A 23,739-nucleotide genomic window follows, 5' to 3' on the forward strand; every position below is an offset into this window, starting at 1 on the left:
CCATTTATAGTTACAAAGAACTTTCCACATAAAGTATATAGAGAAATTATTAATTATTGGGAACAAAAAGGATTTGTTTGCTGGCTCCAATGTATAAAAGAACTAAATGTTTTAGATATGCAAGTAATAAAAACAAAAGTTTTAGATATGCAAGCAATAAAACAACATACAAAATTCCACAACAAGACTGGCTAACTTTACAAAGTATTCTGTCATATTTGCAAGATTTAAGTAGAATAATTAACAATTCTTCATTTAAAGAAATACCTACATTTACTAAATACATATATGAAATCATATATAATGACTTTGACATGGGAAACAGTATTTCAAAATTTTACAAAATATTGATAAACTATAAAACAACACCCAAAACCTCATACTGGAAATATATAGAAAAAGGACACTCAATACAGTTAACTGAAGATAGTAAAACAAATATCTTATTATCGATAAAATATACATCCTTTACACAATACTGGAAAGTTTTTAATTGGAAATGCTTGCACAGAGCATTCTTAACCCCAGATAGAATCAGTAGAACTAGTTCTTCCATAAAAGGAATATGTTGGAGATGTGAGCAAATACACAATGCAGACTGGAACCACATTTTCTTTGATTGTGTTAAAATTAAGCCATTTTGGAATGGTATTAATAACTTTCTACAAGCTTTATTTAATGAATCATTTTATTTAACTAAAGCTCTTGTATTATTAAATGTGAACAAAGGTCCTCATTTGAATAGGTCAAACATGTATCTAGTATGGACTATATACTTGCAATTTCAAGGAAGTATATAACAAGAAGATGGAATACAAATACAATACCAGCTATTGACGTTTTCTGCAGCCTACTGAAGACCACATCAGCATCATTGGAAATTAAAAGTAAAGAACTAAGAATTTATCCAAAGCCATTTATCAACAACCCATGGGGAAAAGTCTTCTCGTTGATTGACACTATGCAATAATTGATCAGACACTCTGATAATGGATTGGACATACTTATAAGTAACTGTATACATTAAGATCTGTTATAGTGTCAGGCTAATGTAAATAGTATACATAGTTATTTAAGATGTTATGTATAAATACTATGGAATTCATTCAAATGTATTTGAAAAATAAAAAAAAATTTGAGAAAAAAAAAAGAATGGAAACCCCTTCTCAGATCCTGTGGATAATGCCAACATGCTAGCAAACAAATTTGGAGAAAACTTCACCCTGGAGGTAACAACATAGGCCTCACATATCACTGAGGGTTTTGATCCCAATTAGCACCACAGATCATTTCCCGAAAGTATTTTTGAAAACAAAAAAATCCATCCACCATGGGATCTCATAGTAAAACCCTACTGCCTAATAAATAGACTAAGCAAGTGATGGCAGACTCACTCCTTAATGTATTTAATTTGAGCTTAGCAACTGGCTTTGTCTCCCAGATATGTCACAAAGCTGTGATGATACTTCTTCACAAGAGTAGTCCCATCACTGACCCCAGAAATTACAGACCCATCAGTCTGATGAGTCTCAATGCAGAGCCATGGAACATATAATGCACTTGATTAATGCCGATATCAAAAATCTTATCAAATTTGACCCCTGACAGTTTGGTTTTGTAAAGGATAAATCCTGTATGACTCTGTTAAACTTCTTTGAGAGGGTGACACAGGCAGTGGACAGTGGGTACATTGTTCATACATCATACCTTAACCTTACATAGGCATTTAGTACTATACCTCATGCCAACATAATAAACAAACTAAATAAACTTCAGACTGATCCCTATGCAGTTAGATGGATTGCAGATTTGGTAATAGGACAAAACCCATACAATGAGGATGGCAGGTGCTTCTACACAGAGTAATAATGTGATCAGTGGAGATCCAGAGGGCTCTGCCTTGGGAACTTTGCTATTCAGCATCTACTTATCTGATTATCTAAATCACAAGAGAATCTATGGTTAACCAAGTCTGCAGATGGCTGTAAAGTGAGTGCCATCCTCAAGTCGCCATTTTAACAGACAAGAAATCCAACTTGTACTTACATTTGTTAATAACAGGTGTACATAAAATTAACTGAGATTAAATGCCAAAAAATGTGGCATTTGTCACATTCAGTATACAATCCCTCTCTATGACTTACACTATATATAGCACCACTCTTCAAAATGAGCATGTAGTGAGAGATCTCAAAACACTGTTGGATAGTTTCCTCTTGCTCGACCATCATGCTGTAATGGTGTTTAGAAAAAAAATCCCTTTACTTTGTGCAACTCATTGCAAATGTTATATCTTTATGATCAAAAGAAGTCCTCACTCCCTTGTATTCCACACTGATTAGGCCTATTACGGAATAAATGGCCCATTTTGGATGTGTCTCATTAGATAAATCAAGCAACTGGAAAGAACACAAAGGTTCCTAACCAGGAAGATCAAGGGTTTAAAAAAATGATATACTAGGAGGGCTGTAGTTCCAAATATCAAAGTACAAAAACAGCTGCAGTAAAAGCACTGATCCACAAGGATCAAAACACATAACATCAGGAAAAAATACCCAACAAAACTCATGTTTTTCAGTGGGGCAAGCCCCCATGCAACCCTAATGTGGAAGGCTGCACCCCGCCACACCTCCTGCTAATTGTATATATGAACTCTAAGGTTACTCTGTAGTTGGGAAAGGGTAAATTCCTTAATCCCCATTTTTCAAGATCTTGCACAAACTTAACACCGGCAGAAGTAATCAAATGAGTTTCAATAACTTCTGCTGTTGTAAACAACTTTCGAGAATGTGAACATTCAAGTATATGGATGTTTTCCACCAAGAGGGACTGGAATCTCTTTCCCTGTATTCAGTGTCCTATAGACTCCTTAGGGGTGATACATGCCTTGCTTATTGGGCCATAAGGAATCCAGAAGTACAGGACCTCTTATACCTTAATTAAATCAAAAGTCCTTCAAATACTAGGAACAATGCTTAAGTCTGCTTAGACAAATAAAACAAGATGGCGAGAGATTTGTCATGCAGTGCCTACCTCTTCTCTGTAACAAACATCATCTTTAAATTAAGTAGTGAGATTCCTCCAGTGAGGTAAGGCTGGGTGTGTATACTGGACCATTTGCTTGTACTTTTTATGATTATTTGACTCTATGATGTAGTCAGATCATACTATATGCTACTTCTGGCAGTCTGCAGCTCGGATAATCACAGCATGTGTGTGTGTGAACAGAGGTTGTAAATCCCATTTAACATTTCATTGCTGGAGAGATAATGAGGGCATGAGTGCTAGATAACAGGTACTTGCTCTACTGGGTTGACAATTGTAGACATACAGGGGCAGCCAAGGTACCTGGGTGCTGCTTACACAGATATGCATTTGCCTGCATGCAAATGCTCTATTTTAACATGTATACCTTCCTTGCCAATTCTAACAGGCTGTCTGGTAATGTTAGCTGTATTCCAACTGGTGCATTGTTCGTATTATCTACAAATGTAGGAGCACAGAGTTCTGTGTCACAAGAGCAAATCACATCTTGTAGTACAGATTCAGCATGCCTCTGATGTGTCTGGCATGTATCTCTTTGCAGGTATTCATTGTTATTGTCTGGCCCTGTTGTGGAAATGTAGCAGAATCACTTTATGTATGCTTTAACGTTACATGTCGACTTTGCTTTACAAAGTATTAAAAGAAAATTTACAAAGACATGCATCTGGAGTATTTCTCACCAGGCCTCCGCTGAAAATTGGCTTTGTTCCAAGTCGGACTTTCCCAGCAAACAAATGTTAAATAAATAAATAAATAAATAAAATGGACAATGGCACATTTCATCTTTTGTAGGAAGCAAGCAGCATATCTCCCCTAGTATAGATGGTATTTGGAAATAGCTGCCAAGGCTGAACTGTTTGGTTCTAAAATAAAGTAGGAACAAGTGATGAAAGCCACGGATATAGTCCAGAATACAAAGGGTTGCTTCTAATAAACTTGCAAGCATTGTGGCTTATCAGTTAAGGTAACAAGCTGAAAATTAAGTGCATCCTACGCTCCTTGCTTTTTATTCCAGCCACCTCTACTTCCATAATGTGTAAGCACTTGTAACTTATAAAAAAGCCATACCTCTCAACCTCTTAGAGCAAGAAATCTGGACAAAGCCATAAATAAAAGTGGGACAAAGGCCCCAAAATAGGGACAATTTTTAAATATTGTTGTTACAAACTTAGAAAGTTGATAGAATAACAGGTTTTGCATTAGCATGAATTTTCTGAAGGATATGAAGTCTGGAACTCAAATGTCTGTCATTATTTTCTAACTGCAATATGCAGTGATTTACCACAGATTTGCCAGAAAACCAGAAGTAAATGAAAAACAGACCAAAAATAGGATGCCAAAATCTGGACATTCTGTGAAAATCTGTACAGTTGAGAGGTATGAAAAAAGCACCCAAGTCACCCCTGAAAACAGGCAGTTCTGCTACCAGTGTTTACTCGGTCATAAGGATGGATATTTGAATCAATCAGTTCTTTTCGTAAAGTGGAGAAAATTATAGTAGCCTTAATTGCATTTAAAAGACTTCCTTAGAAAAGACAGACCCACTTCATGAAAAGTGCAGATCCTGACCTAGGAGAAATGTAAGCTTGTCATAAAACACTCTACTCATTGTAAAAGAAATCTAATGCTGCACTTATTTCACATGCTTCTCCCTGCAGCTTATGTGAAGATAATATGATTCAAATTGTGCTACGTTACTGTACTGTCAGCAAAGTGGGGTATTAATGCAAAGTGGGGTATTAATGCAAAGTGGGGTATTAATGCTGCTGCTGCCTCATAGCTACTGCCTGCGAGGGGCCTGTATGTTCTGTTCCTCTCCATGTTGGTTTGTTTTACGTATTCAGATTTCCTCCCCCACCAAAAATATGCTACTTAGGTTGTTTGGCTACCCTGTACTACCACTAAGTTTGTGAGTTTGTCTCTTGTGAGAATAATATTGCCTTACACTTAGTATTTGTGAGACAGAATCCATGAGACAGACTTTGTGTTTACTTAACACTGGACGTTTAGACTGTTTCTTCTATTGTAGGACAGCTGTCCTGAAAAAAATATGCGGTGTAAGCCTCATACTATATGTATTTAATACAGCATTTCTGTAACAAATTCTGCATGTCTAGAATGTAGGAGAGATTTCTAATCATAGGCAGATGTTTTGGCTGTGTGACCAAGTTCCCCAGGTGACTCAAAGAAACATACAAGTGCAGATTCCAGATCTCCATCATATCAAAGCAGTTTTTAATGTCATGAATGAGACTTGGCTAAGTTACTGCACTAGGCCTGAATGATTTAGGAATAATCAACATATCTAGGCAGAGAGACTGCCTTAAAGCAAATGCTAAGGAAGATGAATTAATCTATTTGTAAGGATGGTTGTTTCTTCTGATGACATGGCACTGGAATGGGTGTCCTTGAAATGTGGGTACATTTTGGGAGGTGAGTAGCCACGCCCTAATTATTTTTATTAGTATAGTTTTGGAAGATGGCCATTCATTACATGGAAAGGCATTTTACAGACTGGTCCATTGTCAGGGCTTACACCTGTGTTCATACATAACTGGGCGTAACATGATTAGGCTTACAGAACATGTCCCAGGAGCCAGGAAGGCATGCTTTCATTGGAGAAGAGTAATTAACAGTCTAATAAGAAGATACTGCGGATTAAGAAAGAAAGAAGATTGTGGAAAAAGAAAGCCACGGGTATGGAGACACAGTTAAAGTTCATACTTGCTACAGGTGATCATAGGCGGCATTGTAACAGGAACTGAGGCCACTGCCAGCATATTTGGTAGAACAAAAAGAGAAATATTTTGTGTACTATTCTGGAACAATAATGCCTTTGGTCAAAGTGAATAATGTACCTACTCCATATGCTGAGGAATTCTGAAAGATGTGGCTGTCTTTCTACTGAATATTTTGGCAACATATTACAGGGATGAGGCTCCTACTATGTAGAGTTAATGGGATCAAGCTGAATTAATTCTCTGGAGAAGAAATAAGGCAAATTTGCCTCCTTTCTCTTATTCTCTTTATTTTGATTATGAGTGCTCAGCTAACAAAATAACAAAACTATAGGCCTGTAGAAATTATTGCAAAATAATGTGTAGAAATTAGATGTTGGAAGCTGATGGTGTGTGGTGATAAATAGTGGGCCTCTTAAAAGAAAGAAGACTTATAGACTAAACAGGAAAAAAAGGTGGAAATCTGCATGGCTCCTTAATGTCTGACAGGGAACACTAGCAATCTCTTTCTAAATCATTTCTGTTATCATCTACACTCTCTGCCAGAGCCATAACTGGGGCAGGGTGAAGGGAATGGCTGTACTGGGTGCAAGTTGTTAGGTGGCACAATCAGCAGGTGCCAATTGTGTGGGAGTGCAGGCATTTTTTATGAAGTCACGCTTTCATAAATGAATGCTGATACTGCATTTGTGTTCATGGCTAAAGTACTGAAGATCTCATTCTGTTGTGATCTAACTGCAGCAAGAGCTTCTTGTTGCAGTTGTTTGGTTTCTTAGCAGATGAGCGTCTTTTTGAAGGGGGGTGTGTTGGTGCCAGTTTGGGGACTGTACAGCTAGAAGATGGCATAGCTATAGCTGTGTTGCCTGCATTTGCTGGTGGTGTTGGTTCACCTATTGCATTAGATATGTACTAAGTTAAAGAACTATCCAGAAATGTGGTGGGAAAGCAGATCATTTGTTTTCTTCCCAACTAAGAAACAATCTGAAATAGATTCAAAATTTGAGGCTTTTAGTGGTGACACATGCAGGTGAAACCTAAGAGAGGACTGCAATGAGATAATCCTGCAGGGAATGAAGCTGCCAGCCCTTGAATCAAATGAATAGCCATTTTCACTCTGAAAGAGAGATATCTTAGCAAGGCTATAATTTGCAATGATTATTGGGATTTAGAAAGCTTTAACTGATTTAAATAACATCTATTGATGTGAACAGAGTATGTAGGAATACCCAGTTTACTGTTGTCCACTCTCTTTTGTATATCAATTATTCTAATGTTGTTCCTTTTTTTCTAAACACCTTTATTGTACAAATGTTGTTCCTTCTTATGCAATTTTCAAGATCAGCTATCTTTCCTTCCTCTCATTTTATTATTTCAGTTAGTTCTTGTATTCTGTGGATCTGTTCCCACAGCTCAACTTTAAGACTCTTTTGAAAGAATATAAACACTCATGCGATAATGATGTGCAGAACCAGGTAAGTTAGAGAACGAATACCGTTGGGATATATGAAAGTAAGGAACTTATTTCCTTTTTTTCACATGCTGATTTCAAATGCACTCAAAGTTTCAAGATGGCTGAACAAAGTTCACTATACTTACTAAGGCAGTGGTTTCAGCAGCTCAGTGAAATGTATATGCGTTTGATATCAGAAGGCAGTGTATTCTGTTTCTAAAAGATGTGTTTTGATTTATGATCCAGTACAGAAAGCATGCAGCAGCATACGGGGAAGCTGCAACTGTGTGGTGGTATCCATTGGATGATATGTCAAAATGAGACATCTCTCTGAGAATTTAAGATGGTAAAGGACACATGGCTGTTGTTCAATAAAGATCAGGAGTAACATTTATTAAAACAAATTAAAAAAATACCATAATCCAGGAAAAAAACATCATCTAAATCCAACAAAATTCCTTTCAGGATTTCATTATACCAGCATTGCCTTCTTTAAAAACTGAAATCCTTGCAAACCTTAATGTAGAACACATTAGACTCGCACTTTATCCCAAATCTATCTAAAGCATTTGGTTTCAGCCATCACTATCATGACCCCTCTCATATTTATCTTAAGTGATCACTTTTTCCAGTGAACTTCACATTTTTTGCTGAAATCAGTTACATTTAAATTAGAATTATGCTAGGAGAACAGACACCTGATCAACCACAGTACATACATAATTTTCCAAAAATTACATTATTAATTTTGTTCAGGCCAGATCCTTTAAATCCAGATATAATATCCTTACATTCTGCAGACCAAGGTTAGCCTGCCCCTTCAGCTTGTGTGACATTTTCCACAAATACTTTGTGTGAACACAACTAAAATGTGTCTGGTTTTCTGTGTGTAACTGAAAGTCATGCCAAGAACATGGTCTTTCTTCTTTGGAATTGCAGAAATGAATCCTCTGACATTCATTTTCTGCAAAAATACAACCACATTGCTTCCCCACCCCAAACATTTTCTGTGAGTTTGGAATCATGTAGCTTCTTTAATCATTTGACCCAAATAGCTGAGGATAAAGGACTGTCTCTCACAGAATACTGACATGCAGATATTCAGTCATACTGAGCCTTCAGTATGACTAATAATCTTACAAGTGCTGAAATAGAAATCTGAAAATAAAGCAATCTTAAAATGAACATGGAGAGGAATAATCAAGATTAAAAAAAAATAAAAAAATGGAAAATACTGGAACTTACCATCATCGACTGGTTCTTGGTGCTAATGGAAGCTGCCTAGATTTGAGTCTACCTTCTGCAATACTTTCATAAAAGTTCTCTTGCTCCTGGTCCTGTCCATCCATCTGTGGTGCATTGTGGGAATGCTGTGCTTTTGACCTGCCATAGACTGGATCATCAAATTCTCCTTTGGGGTCTAGTCTTCTCTGTAAATACTTTGAAAGAAGGAGAGATAATTTTAAGGGACTATCTGACAGAAAGCAACATAAAGTAGAACATTAGGCGTTCTGCTGCATATAAGGACTATGTGGGTAGCCCGTACCAAACGTAATTCCTGCTGCCTCATATGACATGGATAAATTCAACACTTCATAACTTCTAAGGTAAGTTTAGTAGACCTTATTGTCCAACTAACCTATTTACCAGAGCAATCAGTCCCTCAGACAGTAGTTCTAACAATTCCTGCACTATTTATTTTCCCATCTTAATATTGAAATATGAAACTATCCTCTAGCGGTTGTGGAACTGCCAACATGTCTAGAACACAGTTTTGCTTTTTCAAACATACACATACATACTTAGTGATGGGGACTGAATGGATGCTCTTAAATATGGTTTGTTTTATTTTTCTTTTGGCTTACTAACACCACCTGGAAGGAATTACCAGAAAATTATGCCACTTTTGTTTAGCAACCATCCTTGATAGCCCTAGGGGCCATTATCATCCCTTACAATGCTAAGACACTAATTAAGTTTTAGAATGTACACATAAAATGATGCATTGATGACACACTTGTCAGAATGCCAATGCCAGTAAAACCACATCTTTCTGGTGAATATTTTAACAAGGAAAATTAACATTTTGATCTGCTCCTTACTAACTTAAAAGTGGGAGGTTTGGAGGTGAAGGACCAGTTAGCAGCAGTGAACAAACCATGAGTCGTCCAGTGACATCATTCTATTTTTATACATTAATCTACACCAAAAGTCACAAGAGAGGATGACATATTCCACTACGGACATAATTAACAGGAATATGGGGCATAAGGGACTAGAGGATGCCCAAGTACTTAAATGATGCTAAATATTGTGCCAAGAAACTACAGGAAATGTTAGCATAATGGAATAATTACGAAATTGAAGTTTACTGGAAGTAATGGAGAAAACAGAGGAATATAAGGTAATTTCAGCTGCCAAGACTTTTTTTCCTGAATCTTTTTGCTCCTTATACCTTTGGCCGTATAGGTCATGTCTATTGGTTTCCAGCTGTCTGATGAGTGAGCTGACCAAAGTGTCCATCAACATTGATCCAAATAGGGGGTTTATTCCCTGTATCTGCACCAATCTCTAAGTTGCATTATGCCAGGAGCACCTTGTCCCAACAGCCTGAGAGTCTTGCAGTACCCTCCCTGAATGGGGGCACCTGCATTTAAGAGTAGGCCCTAAATGTCTTCAGTCCAGGGAACTACACAGTGATCTCATGCACACATGTGCTCAATCTTTCAAGGAGGGGGCATGGATTTTTCAATTAACTGAATCCCTTCCCAGCAGAAGCTTTGGGCATGCAGTAACCTCTATAAGGCTAGGTTTGATGATTTTGCAGATGCACGTATTACATAATTATAGCTCACACATTGCTTGGCTGTCCTTATTCATCTTGTATACTGTAGTTATACCTGGCATCAAATAGGTGTTTGTCCTGACATGGGTTGAGCTACCATTCCTTCAGCCCAGGATGGGTGGGCTAGCACTGACAAGTTACCTCCCAGATAGGTGACTGACCAAACCAGAGTCATGTGGACTGTAGTCAGGACTTTATCCCTCTGTTGTCATGGATACATGCCAACCACAAGAAGTAAAGGAGTAGAAGAAGGGTCATTTCTTTATATAAAACAGTAAAAATGTGACAATCAACCACATTAACAGAAATATCATAGTACCATAGAAAGGGTGGTCCTAGGAACTACACAGGAATATAGGAATACATATTACATTTTATAGGCCAACAAATTCAAAACATAATACCTTTCAGATTATTTACATGTGTGTGTTTGTGTGTGTGTGTGTGTGTGTGTGTGTGTGTGTGTGTGTGTGTGTGTGTGTGTGTGTGCGTGCGTGCGTGTGTGTGTGTGTGTGTGTGTGTGTGTGTGTGTGTGTGTGTGTACTGATTATGGCTTGACTGTACATTCCTGAGCTGAAGAACTAGGTAAAAACTGGCAATTTGTTGAATTGCATGACTCTTTAATAAGAAAAAGAATAATGTGTGATACAAAATGATGAGATTACGTGCAAAGTTTTAAGAGAAACAAACCTAACACCTTAGCAAAAGATATGGATGTCTGCACAGTTAGTGAAATTGCTAGCACACAATTAAAAGTAATTGATGAGATGTACATGTGTAAAATAAAAAGATAAACAATAAGACAAAAATGACAAAAAAAGATGAAGTATGTTTAAAAGTGATGCCACTATAAAATAGAGCAATGTAAACATTCAACATAGAAGCCAGAGAAAACATTATTTTAATTCATGGTTGAAATAAGTGTGGCTACAAATATGACCGGAAGATTCACCCCACCTATGTTCATAGGTTTATACTAGGCCAATGACCACCAGGTCTTTATCAACCTAGCCACACAACCCAACCAAGTTTTGTCTCTGAGAACTTTGGCCTTGTATGTGATGGGATATATCACAAAGGAAGTAGCGTAGGGTTATGTGGTGGAGTATGTTAGTTGATGATTATTTTACCTGCTGTCAACTTCTGTCTATCACAGATGTGGGATCAGACCAGATCCAGATCCAGCACTAGGCAACATAGACAGCTGCATAGGGCCCTGTGGCTGCAGGGGCCCATTCTGGCCAGAAAGCTTCAACATAAAAAGACAAAATACTTCTTAACACCGCTTGGTGGTGTCTTCTCCTTTATGGAGAACCATGTGTGCATCGCTCACATGTACGTCAACGTGGATGTAAACTTATTCCACACTAGCGCAGGGAATTTAAACAAGCTGTTCCATTTATAGACAAGGTAAGTACGTGTGTGTGTGTGTGTGTGTGTGTGTGTGTGTGTGTGTGTGTGTGTGTGTGTGTGTGTGTGTTTGTGTACATAATTTAAACTAGCGGTTCCAATGTTTCTGTAAGAGAAAATGTGTGTGTGTATGCGTATGTATGTGTATGTGTGCATGTAATTTAAACTAGCCATTCTGTTTGCATAAGAAACAATGTGTGTGTGTGTATTGCTGTATGAGAGGTGTGTATATGTGTGTGTGTGTGTGTGTGTGTGTGTGTGTGTGTGTGTGTGTGTGTGTATTGCTTTGTGAGAGAGTACGTATGTGTATGAGTGTGTTGCTGTGTGAGAGCAGAGAGAAGGTACGTCTGTGTGAGAGAATAGCTGTGTGCATGTGTATGTTGTTGTGTGAAAGCAGAAAGAAGATAGGTTTGTGTGTGCATGAGAGAAAGAGTAGAGAGAAGGTAGGTAGGTGTGTGTGTGTGTGTGTGTGTGTGTGTGTGTGTGTGTGTGTGTGTGTGTGTGTGTGTGTGTGTGTGTGTGTGTATTGCTTTGTGAGAGAGTACGTATGTGTATGAGTGTGTTGCTGTGTGAGAGCAGAGAGAAGGTACGTCTGTGTGAGAGAATAGCTGTGTGCATGTGTATGTTGTTGTGTGAAAGCAGAAAGAAGATAGGTTTGTGTGTGCATGAGAGAAAGAGTAGAGAGAAGGTAGGTAGGTGTGTGTGTGTGTGTGTGTGTGTGTGTGTGTGTGTGTGTGTGTGTGTGTGTGTGGGCCCACGTCTTAATTTCGAAATGTCAAAATCCCGAACTTCAGAATCTCGACATCTGGATGTTCAAAATTTTGAAATCTCAAAGTTAAACAATTGAGATCACCCAACAGTGCGGAATGGTAACTTTACTATTCTCTTCATTGTAGTGTGATCTCGGAGTTGGTATATCTAAGTAGCAGAGGGTGTGTGGAGTGCAGGTGGGCCCCCCTGCAGCAATGTGATGTCTAACTTTTTTTTTTTTTTTGCATTTCGAGATTTCAAAATCTCAAACATCAGGATTCTGATGTTCGAGATTTTGAGATTTCAAAATTACATAGTGGATCTGTGTATGTGTGTGCGTGTGTGTGTGTGTGTGTGTGTGTGTGTGTGTGTGTGTGTGTGTGTGTGTGTGTGTGTGTGTGTGTGTGTGTGTGTGTGTGCGTTTAACATACTTATGAACATTCGAGATTTAGCCTCATAATTTTGGTCTGTTTCTCATAAAATTTGTGGTTTTCTGACAAATCACAGAAGATTGCAGTCATCAAATAACATGCGTAATAACTATGAACCTGTTGTCAGTTTGTCAGTCATTCTCTATTGCAATATTACCAGCTTACCAATTTTTTTAATGTAACAGGCAATTAATTCTTTAAGGGCAGCAGGTACTGAATTTGTAGATGAAACACTGAAATGTAAAATTGTTTGCCAGGAATAACCTATTCATTAGTTACAGATCTCTTTAATCTGGAATTATTCAGATGACTTTTACTTGGGCAGAGATTGTGCTTATTGACTGATAGTGATGGATTGTAATGACAGACGTCTGAGTGGCTTGTTATGATTAAAATGTTCTGAAATGGGCAGTTTTTGCCATTATTGGACCATACATTTTGTTTCATTGCTTACTGGAAAAATGCTCAAAACTACAAATTTAAAACACTCTTAACAAGTGGTGCTGTACTATACAAGGAATATAATTTATACAAACAGAAAGGTGAATCAGAGAACACATACATGTATACATGGCCCTAAAAATGTGTGCAAGGAGCCTATGGTTTGAAAACAACCCAAAGGTAAACTTAATTCTTCACTGGCCAGATACATTTTATTAAAATGTGTATTTAATGCTTTTTGATGGCAGAGAAGTTTACCGCTCATGCTAAGTCTGTTTTCACTGTGAGACTGTATTGTTTGTTTAGCAAATGAATTTCAGTCTTTGTGCTATTTTACTTCAATATCTATAATCAAGAGAGCAGAACCCCTATCTTCCCTACACTCAACTAGGAATCTCTCCCAGTTCGATCAACAAACTTTTCTGAATACCCTAAAATCCTTGTACTGGTACCCTATCAAAACTCTACCTCTAGATGAAGCAGTTAATTACTTCAAACTCTTTCTTGATACTTTTAGTCACGTCCCTATCTGTACTAAACAAACTAAGTGTAATCATTCCCCTTGGCTAACTAAACAAACTAAACAGCTACTCACTACTAGGGATAAAGTATGGAAACAATGGCTTAGGAACAAAACCCCACAAAATCAACTTAAATATAAGCAACTATGCAATCTCACCAGAAAGCAGGAGATCAAAGACAAAAAAACTATTTCTCTACTAAGATTTCTACCCAACATAACAACCCTAAGATGTTCTGGAAGTCTGTTTCCTCACTTCTTAATCCTGGAACCCAGTACAACCCCCTCCCCTTCAACTGATAAAGTCCCACAAGATACTGCCCAAGCTTTCAACACTCACTTTTTTGAAACTATCCAAAAATTTATCCATGACTTCTCTTCAAATACTATTACAGGAACCAACATAAATAGTGACAACAATAACTTCTCCCACCATCCCTCAACCCAAAATCCACCACCAATAACTGCAACTCAAATAATACCCTCCCATTCCTCCTTTTAATATTAAACCAGTTCCCACCTCTCTAGTACATAAACTGCTTTCTGAACTAAAATCAGGCTCCCCTTTCTCAGATGGCCTTCTAGCAGAATACCCAAAAATAGCAGCAGACACTATAGCTCTCCCTAAAAGCATTCTGATTAATCGATCTATCACTGAGTCATATGTAACACAACTCTGGAAAAACTCTTATTACTCCCCTGCACAAAGGTGGTAACACCAGTGACCTATCTAACTACTGGCCTATCTCGCTACTTTCTCTACTCTCTAAAATCCTCAAAAAATGTATCCATTCACAACTATTAAAATATCTTATAGACAATAACTTACTATCACCAACCCAACACAGTTTTTGTCCTGCACACAGCAAAAATACAGCCTTCAACTATCTAGATTTTACCCTCAGTTGGCAATTACCAAATAGCTGCTTTTCTATCACGATTTATAGGAAGGATACCTATGTAAACCATTTTTTGCATTATTTTAGTGGTCATCCAAAATTTATCATATACAATATCCCTAAGGGACAATTTGTTAGAGCATCACATCTAACCAGTGATGATGATGTTTTTTTATCTGAGATTAAGTTTATTTCTGAGTTATTTTTAGACAGATGTTATTTGGATTCATTACTAAACAAGTTAGCTAGTGAAATTTTGAGTCGAAGGTCAACTGATTTCCCCTCTATTCTTATTAAAGGGTTACCTGAAAATAAAAAGGAAGCAGAAAAAGACAAAGAAACAGAAACTGGAAAAACCAATTGAAAATGTTACCAGCAAGTTTCAAACTAATAGTAATCTTAGATGTGTTCTGGACATCTCAGTTGACAGTGAAACCAGTAAAAATATTATTAGTAACAACTGGAAAATTATAAGTGGTAATAGTGATTTAGCAGCTGTTTTGGGTAGTGGACTGAATTTTGTGTATAAGAAGACAGGGTGTATCAAAAATATGCTGAAATATTCTGAAACAAAAGTTTCTAGTTTGGTGACCAATAAACCTAAGGGTACCTATAAATGTTATGTTATGTTTGTAGATTTATACACGAAGGTCCGTACGTTTGTTAGTCTCATTTAGTTAGAACTATCAATATTCCAGGCAGATTCTCTTGTAAAACATCTAATGTGGTTTACATTGCTAAGTGCTCTGGATGTACAGCTTTCTATATCGGTATGACCACTAGACAGCTTAGTAAACATATAGAAAAGCATTATTATGCCATTAAGGTGAATGATGTCAATGATGCTCTTTATAGACATGTATGTATATGCACTAGTTACAAAAAGTTTCTATTTTCTGTTTTAGAGCATATTTCTGAAGATCTAAGAGGGGGTAATATGAAAAACAGTGTTGAAAGTAAGAAGACCCTATGGCAACTTTGATTAGGGGCTGATAGTCCACCTGGACTCAATGAATCAGTTAACATCAAATGTTTTTTGGAAGATAGAAAGTTAGTTAGTTTATCGTAAGGGTTGCTGATTAATATAGACAATAATTTATTAACACTTGTATATATATTTATATATATAACATATATATACAAAAAAAATTTTTAAGTGAAAAGCCACGGTAGTACAGCGGTAGCGTTGTTGCCTCACAGCAAGAGGTTCTCCTGTTCGATTCTCAGCTGGAGTGCCTTCTGTGTGGAGTCTGCATGTCCTCCCTGTGGTCGAGTGGCATTTAAATGACATGCATGAATGGGAGTGCCTTCGCTGAAGGTTGGATGTCAGGCTGGTAACTCGGCACCATAAAAATCTACTTCCAGTCATTAGTGGACCGGAGTTCCGCTGTGGCAACCCCTAACTGGGAAAAGCCGAAAAGGCAAACATTTGATTATGCTGAGTTTTAGTTTTGTATTCATATGATTTTAAATGATAATTGATTCATTAATTGTGTAATTGATTAGTGTTGGGCATTATTTAAGGTGTGATTAGTCTTGAGTTGTTGGTATTTCTGATTAAGTCTTTCTGATGAAGTCTTTCTGACGAAAGCATTGTAATAAAATATTTTAGCACACTGTTGCAGGTCTTTTCTGGTCTTCTTCGAGTGCCAACAGTGTTTTCTTTGTTTTTTTGGTTTTGTACACTGTGTGCTGTTTTTTCTTGGTTTGATTGGAGTTCAGATGGCTTGTGCTCCAGAGGAAGATCTTTTAGACCTGACATTACATTCCATTATGGATAGCCAGCAACCCTTATTTTCAGCATTTATCTCAGAACTGGCCACCATTCAGAAATCATTAACTGCTTTGGCTCAAAAGTTCACTCAAAACTAGGTATTTTCTTCTAGTGAAGGTTCAAACTCTGTAAAGTCATTGTTGAGTGTTAATGAGTCGACTATTTCTAACACAAGGGTGAGTAGCAAGAACAGAGCTACTGTATTTAAAGATGTTACTGCAGCACTCAATTACAATTCAGACCCCTTAGGTTCAGTAACTGTGTCAAGTTCTTCCACTGAGTGAAATACGACTGATGATAGCAACTTGTCCGACCAACTTTTTGAGTTGGAGAAGGGACTAAAAAAATACAGGGCACTCATGGTAGAGAACAAATATTTTGACTGATGCATTAAGTCTAAAATTGTTCCTAAAGGGCTTAGATTTTTTTTAAAAGACCCAACAGTGTAAATATGGAAGATCCTTTTTATATGGAAATAACTGAGTTTTTTAACAATGCCGATCTTGAATTTTTTGAGACTGTTAGTCAAGAGAAATACTAATTTAATTAATCAACTGAAACCTGAGCTTGAATCACTTGATAGTGATGTCACCGATGCTATAAGCAAGTCTGGCATTAACAACTTCAAAGGATATGAGGAGTTGTTAAATACAGTAGACAATTATGAACAAGTCATCACAGAAAGAAAACTGAATAAAATTCAGCGTGATGTCAAAGCTTATGGTAATGGCCAAGCTTTTTCTTTTTTAGACAATATAAACAATTTGGTTCTAAGCGTACTATGAGTACAAATAATAGGCAGCATAAAGGTTTGTATAGTGCTGTGGTCAAAAACATTAACAGTACACCTTTAAATTCAAAACATAAGATATCTACAACCAATCCAGAAGAAGCAGAAGTGAGTAATCATCAAAAAAGAGGTTCCGTGGTTAACATCACCTCTACCGTTACTTCGGTAAATAGCGCCAACAATGTTACCCCTAGTTCTGGAAATCAAGCAAACAACAACGCAAAAAACGACAAGGGTCTGCCGAAAATGACAAGAGTCAAACAGCAGCATGGGAGAAGTCAGTTTCGGCGACAATAACTACTTTGAACTGTAAAGTGAGATCTCATATTAAACCTTCAGTTAAGTTGTTTAATCTGTCCAATATTGAATTGAATGATGTTCAGACGCATCTGTTAAATTTAGGGTTAAGTTTTATACCCAGTAAGAGAGCTGATTTAGTAAATTCTCTTTTAGAGTTGAAATTATATACACGAAAGTTAAATTTGACGTATATTATGAAGGACATTGATGCGAGTTCTAGTATTTTACTAAAAAAAAATCAGTGTTTAATCCTTGTTTATGCAATACTCTTAAAGTATTTGAAATGCATTGTTCTAACAATATTAGGGTTATGTTGAGCAACAGAACTGCTAATCCTTTTTTTTAATCTGTCCAATAAAGACAGAAAAGTGCTGTTGGAGTTAAAAACTAGAGGTGATTTGCGAATCATGAAGGCCGACAAGGGGGGTGGATTGGTCATCCTGCATACTGCATTGTCGCCATGGAAAAGTTGTTAAACAATGAAGATGAATATAGTGAAACATCTTTAGATTTAATGGAGCGTAGTTATAAATTTGTTAGATATCCTCTGTATGATTATTATGTCAATGGCGACTTATCTAGTGAACTGTATGAGTTCTTCTCTGTTGCAAATCCTAAGGTGGGGTTTCGTTTTGTAATTCCCAAAATCCATAAAAACCCCACCAACCCCCCTTTTCGGCCGATAGTGTCTTCAGCTGGTTGTATAATGGAAGGTATATCTGTGTATTTAGATAAATTATTAAATCCTTTAGTTCAGGGCTTATTGTCATATGTTAAAGACTCTTGGTCTTTCCTATAACTCATTAGAAAGTTCAGTTTATCAGAACGTGGTCTTTCTATAAAAGCAAGTAATGAGTTCTGTTTAGTGACTGTAGATGGTGTATCTTTATACACATCGATTCCACAAGCATTAGGTTTAGAATTTATTTCCAATTTCCTGCATAAATACACCAATTGGTCTAGGTCTTCTATAAGTACTTGTATTTTTTTGTTGGAGTTAATATTGGAACATAATTATTTTATCTTTAATAAAAAATATTATAAACAACCGAGAGGTGTTGCGATGGGTGCTACGGTAGCACCTGCCTTTGCAGGGTTAGTTATGGCTTGGTGGGAGCTGGAACATTTGGTCAAGGTCACCAGTGCCCCGGATATTCTGTTTTATTGTCGTTATATCGACAATTTGTTTTTTATTATTAAAGGGCCAGCAGACCGAGTCTGTAACTTCGTAGAACAATTAAATCAAAGTACTGAATTTTTTAAATTCACTCTGAGTGAATATGGATACCAAGTCAACTATCTAGATGTCACACTCACTTGGCAATTACAAAATAGCTGTTTTTTTAGCAGGATTTATATGAAGGATACCTATGTAAACAATTTTTTGCATTATTTTAGTGGTCATCCAAAATTTATCATACACAATATCCCTAAGGGACAATTTGTTAGAACATCACATCTAACCAGTGATGATGATGTTTTTTTTCTGAGATTACGTTTATTTCTGAGTTATTTTTAGACAGAGGTTATTCAGATTCATTACTAAACAAGTTAGCTAGTGAAATTTTGAGTCGAAGGTCAACTGATTTCCCCCCTATTCTTATTAAAGGGTTACCTGAAAATAAAAAGGAAGTAGAAAAAGACAAAGAAACAGAAACTGGAAAACCAATTGAAAATGTTACCAGCAAGTTTCAAACTAATAATAATCTTAGATGTGTTCTGGACATCTCAGTTGACAGTGAAACCAGTAAAAATATTATTAGTAACAACTGGAAAATTATAAGTGGTAATAGTGATTTAGCAGCCGTTTTTGGGTAGTGGTCTGAATTTTGTGTATAAGAAGACAGGGTATATCAAAAATATGTTGGAACATTCTGAAACAAAAGTTTCTAGTTTGGTGACCAATAAACCTAAGGGTACCTATAAATGTTATGAATGCACCGTTTGTAGATTTATACATGAAGGTCCGTACATTTGTTTGTCTCATTTAGTTATAACTATCAATGTTCCAGGCAGATTCTCTTGTAAAACATCTAATGTGGTTTGCATTGCTAAGTGCTCTGGATGTACAGCTTTCTATATCGGTATGACCGCTAGACAGCTTAGTAAACATATAAAAGAGCATTATTATGCCATTAAGGTGAAGGACGTCAATGATGCTCTTTATAGACATGTATGTATATGCACTAGTTATAAAAAGTTTATATTTTCTGTTTTAGAGCATATTTCTGAAGATCTAAGAGGGGTAATATGAAAAACAGGGCTGAAAGAAAGGAGACCCTGTGGCAACTTTGATTAGGGGCTGATAGTCCACCTGGACTCAAAGAATCAGTTAACATCAAATGTTTTTTGGAAGATCGTAAGGGTTGCTAATTAATATAGACAATAATGTATTAACACTTGTGTGTGTATATATATATATATATATATATATATATATATATATATATATATATATAAAACATATATACAACATTTTTTAAGTAACATATTTGATTATGTTGAGTTTTAGTTTTGTATTCATATGATTTTAAATGATTGATTAATTAATTGTGCAATTGATTAATACTGGGCATTATTTAAGGTGTGATTAGTCTTGAGTTATTGGTATTTCTGATGAAGTCTTTTCTGGTCTTCTTCAAGTGCCAACAGTGTTTTCTTTGGTAAAAATACAGCCATACTTTCATTCACCAACACTATAAACAAAGCTCTTGATAATGCCCTACTAACTTCAGTTATACTTCTCAACCTATCAAAAGCTTTTGATACAGTGTCCCACTCTAAATTACTTCTACAACTTGAGACCATGAACTGCTCCCTACACACCCTAACCTGGTTTATAGCTATCTTAATACTAGAAAAAAATCTGTCAGGTGGCAAAGCAAACAATCCACATATATAAATAACAGAACTGGGCTTCTTCAAGGAACTATCCTTGGGCCCTTACTCTTTAATATATTCATTAACAATCTATATAAAGCATCCCAGCACAGTACAATTATACAATATGCAAATGATTCTACCACAATCACATCTGCTAATAACAGCTCTGATCTAAAGTTAACACAAAACTCTTTTTCTGCCATCGAATCTTGGCTCACTGAGGCCCAATTGTTACTGAACCTCAAGAAAAAGCAAAACTGTTATACTTCTTATCCAAACCCCTTCTAGACTTTAAAGTTTTCTCACAAAACAATACTGACCTTGAAATTGTAAAGAATACTAAATGACTTGGCATCACTATTGATGACAAACTTACATTTGAAGATCACATACTCAGCACTATAAAAAAAAACATTTTAAACTTGGTAAGCTTTATAGGCACAAACTCTATCTGGACAAAGCCACCAAACTAACACTAGTCTGTTTTTCCCTTCTCTACTGTATGGTAGCCCAGTCTTTACCAGCCTACATACATCTCTTGCAAACAAACTACAACCATGCTACTATAAGATAGCTAAGTTTGTCTCTAATATGCCAACTCATACACACCAGTGCTTGGCTATTAAATCTATAAACTGACTTGACTTCCCCCATTACCTACAATTTACCCAACTTACTTTTACACACAAACTACTCAACAACCCTAAATGCTGTCCATCCCTTCAAACAATAATACAAACTTATACCCCAAATCATAACTTTAGGTCTTCGAAAAAAACACCTTGTGATGGTAACCAAACCTAGTAAAAGAGCCGGACAATGTCTTTATTCCTATTCTGTTGCTAAACTATGGAATGCCCTCCCTAACTCTATTACTCAACTTGACTCTATATTAACATTCAAAAAAGCTCTGAAAGAACTATACCTCAATAACCAAGACTGGTCTTGTATTAATATGAGTAAACCTCCTTAATCATCACTTGCTACTTACCCTTACAGTGTCCTTTTTGTTCTTACTTCATGATCCTCTGTTCTTCTAAAAGTCATTTCCCTCTACTAATCTATCTCTATCCATAACATATTTTCCTGTAATGTTTTAGTCCAAAAGCCACTGATTATAAATCTCTGGAGTATGACAAACTTATGTTACAATGTTTTTTCCCTCAGCTGTGACTGTTACAATTTAATAATGTATGTTTCCAAAATTGTATGAATGTCAATAATTGTTTTGAGTATGTCACAATTTATAATATCACTTTCCAAAATTTCATGTCTTATTCCAAAATTTACACAATGTCAACAGTTGTTTTTGGAATTTTTACTGGTTAATCTTTTCTTTTTACTTCTAATACACTTTGTAATGCATAAGCTAATTGATAAAAATGTCTGTAATTTGTGGAGCTTTTCTCCTTGGACATCCACTAAAAATGGGACTTTCTGGCCCAGTGGACTTTCCTGGTCAACAAATGTCAATAAATAAATAATAAAAAAATAAATAAATATGAAAACAGCATGCACACTGATAGGTTTGAACAGTGTTTATGGTAACTGAGGAGAAATAGCCAAGTAATGTAAAACTGAAATGGCTGGGGAGGGGGCTGCTGCTGGGGGTTGCTGCAGAAGGTCTTCTCCGGAGGGCCCAAATCTATTACCCTGTCTAGGGCCCCATTTGACTATGAGCCAGTTCTGGGTCAGACTGACAGTCAGTTTGCAATTTCCCATCCATTTGTGAAGGTTTCATTCAAATAGGGTTGGGATGAGCTCTGCTTCACGTGAATGAGAAGCTTCTTCCATAGCTCAAGGATCCATTGCCACACACATATCGGTCTCTCCAGCATGCTCTTTTTATATTGCAGGCAAAGTTCAGGTCCATGGCTCTAGTGTTTCTGATGCTGCTTGTTTTGCAGATGTTCAAGAGATCCATCAGAGCTTGGATCTGAGGATTCCTTATATGCCAGGCAAAGATCACTTCTCAGTAACCAATTGGTGACTGTGTACAGAGATAAGGCCTTAAAGCAACCTGTGTAGTACTGGATATTCATACTGTGGACTCTTCCAGTGAGAAACCTTTGTGGGTGCTTCACCTGTTGTAACTGTCTCATTAAGTACATGCCAAAGGGGGCACTGTACTTAATGATGGGCCTAAGAAGGGCTGTGTAGAGTGGTACTATAACTTCTTTGGAACTGCATGCCATACCCTTACTTATAAGTTGGGTGACATAGAATAATTTTCTTACTATCATGGTTATGTGTCTGCCAATGCCAAACTACTATCTACATAAGTTCCCAGATCTCTACCTACGGGGTTGACTCTTAAGGGTGTTTTATCAATGGAGTAATTAGCTTGGGTGGATGATTTCCCAGAGGGCATTATAATACATTTCTTAGCATTGAATTTTAATCTGTGGCTTTTGTACTAATCATTTGTCTGTGTTAGACCCTCTTGCAGGATGTTAGTGTCATGGGAAGAATCTATGACAGCTCTCAATTGACAGTCTTCTGTGAACTTGGTGAGCCAGAGGCACTTCACGTTAGCCTTGACTTCCAAGAAGAAAATGCCAAACAGGAGAGGGCTCAACATGGAGCCCTGGGTTACTCCACTGGTGACCTGTCTCTTGATGCAGGAGGTCTCATGTATCCTGACTTCTTGGGTCCTATCTGTGAGCCATCCAGACAGCCACCAATCCAGTGAGTTAATTAGGGATTTATGCCTAGTTTGGAGAGTTTGTCAACAATACCTGAGTGGGATATTGTATTGACAGTCTTAGTCATGGTCAAGGTCGGTGATATGCACCATTGCCCCACATCCACAGCCTTAAGGGGGCACTGTACTTAATGATGGGCCTAAGAAGGGCTGTGTAGAGTGGTACTATAACTTCTTTGGAACTGCATGCCATACCCTTACTTATAAGTTGGGTGACATAGAATAATTTTCTTACTATCATGGTTATGTGTCTGCCAACGCCAAACTACTATCTACATAAGTTCCCAGATCTCTACCTACGGGGTTGACTCTTAAGGGTGTTTTATCAATGGAGTAATTAGCTTGGGTGGATGATTTCCCAGAGGGCATTATAATACATTTCTTAGCATTGAATTTTAATCTGTGGCTTTTGTACTAATCATTTGTCTGTGTTAGACCCTCTTGCAGGATGTTAGTGTCATGGGAAGAATCTATGACAGCTCTCAATTGACAGTCTTCTGTGAACTTGGTGAGCCAGAGGCACTTCACGTTAGCCTTGACTTCCAAGAAGAAAATGCCAAACAGGAGAGGGCCCAACATGGAGCCCTGGGTTACTCCACTGGTGACCTGTCTCTTGATGCAGGAGGTCTCATGTATCCTGACTTCTTGGGTCCTATCTGTGAGCCATCCAGACAGCCACCAATCCAGTGAGTTAATTAGGGATTTATGCCTAGTTTGGAGAGTTTGTCAACAATACCTGAGTGGGATATTGTATTGACA

At 37.0% G+C, this 23,739-nt stretch overlaps 1 protein-coding gene across 1 annotated transcript in view; it reads right to left on the minus strand.

Annotated features, from left to right (window-relative positions):
• SH2D2A (SH2 domain containing 2A) overlaps positions 1 to 23,739 on the minus strand; it is a 714,173-nt gene that overhangs the window by 27,768 nt on the left and 662,666 nt on the right. Inside the window, exon 8 of the mRNA XM_044079800.1 lies at positions 8,479 to 8,672. Coding sequence (XP_043935735.1) covers positions 8,481 to 8,672 — 192 coding nt within the window. The 3' untranslated portion in view covers positions 8,479 to 8,480. The remainder of the gene's footprint in view (positions 1 to 8,478; positions 8,673 to 23,739) is intronic.

This window comes from Protopterus annectens, chromosome 8.part0 (assembly GCF_019279795.1).
Source record: "Protopterus annectens isolate FY-2018-M chromosome 8.part0, PAN1.0, whole genome shotgun sequence".
NCBI classification, from domain to species: domain Eukaryota; kingdom Metazoa; phylum Chordata; order Ceratodontiformes; family Protopteridae; genus Protopterus; species Protopterus annectens.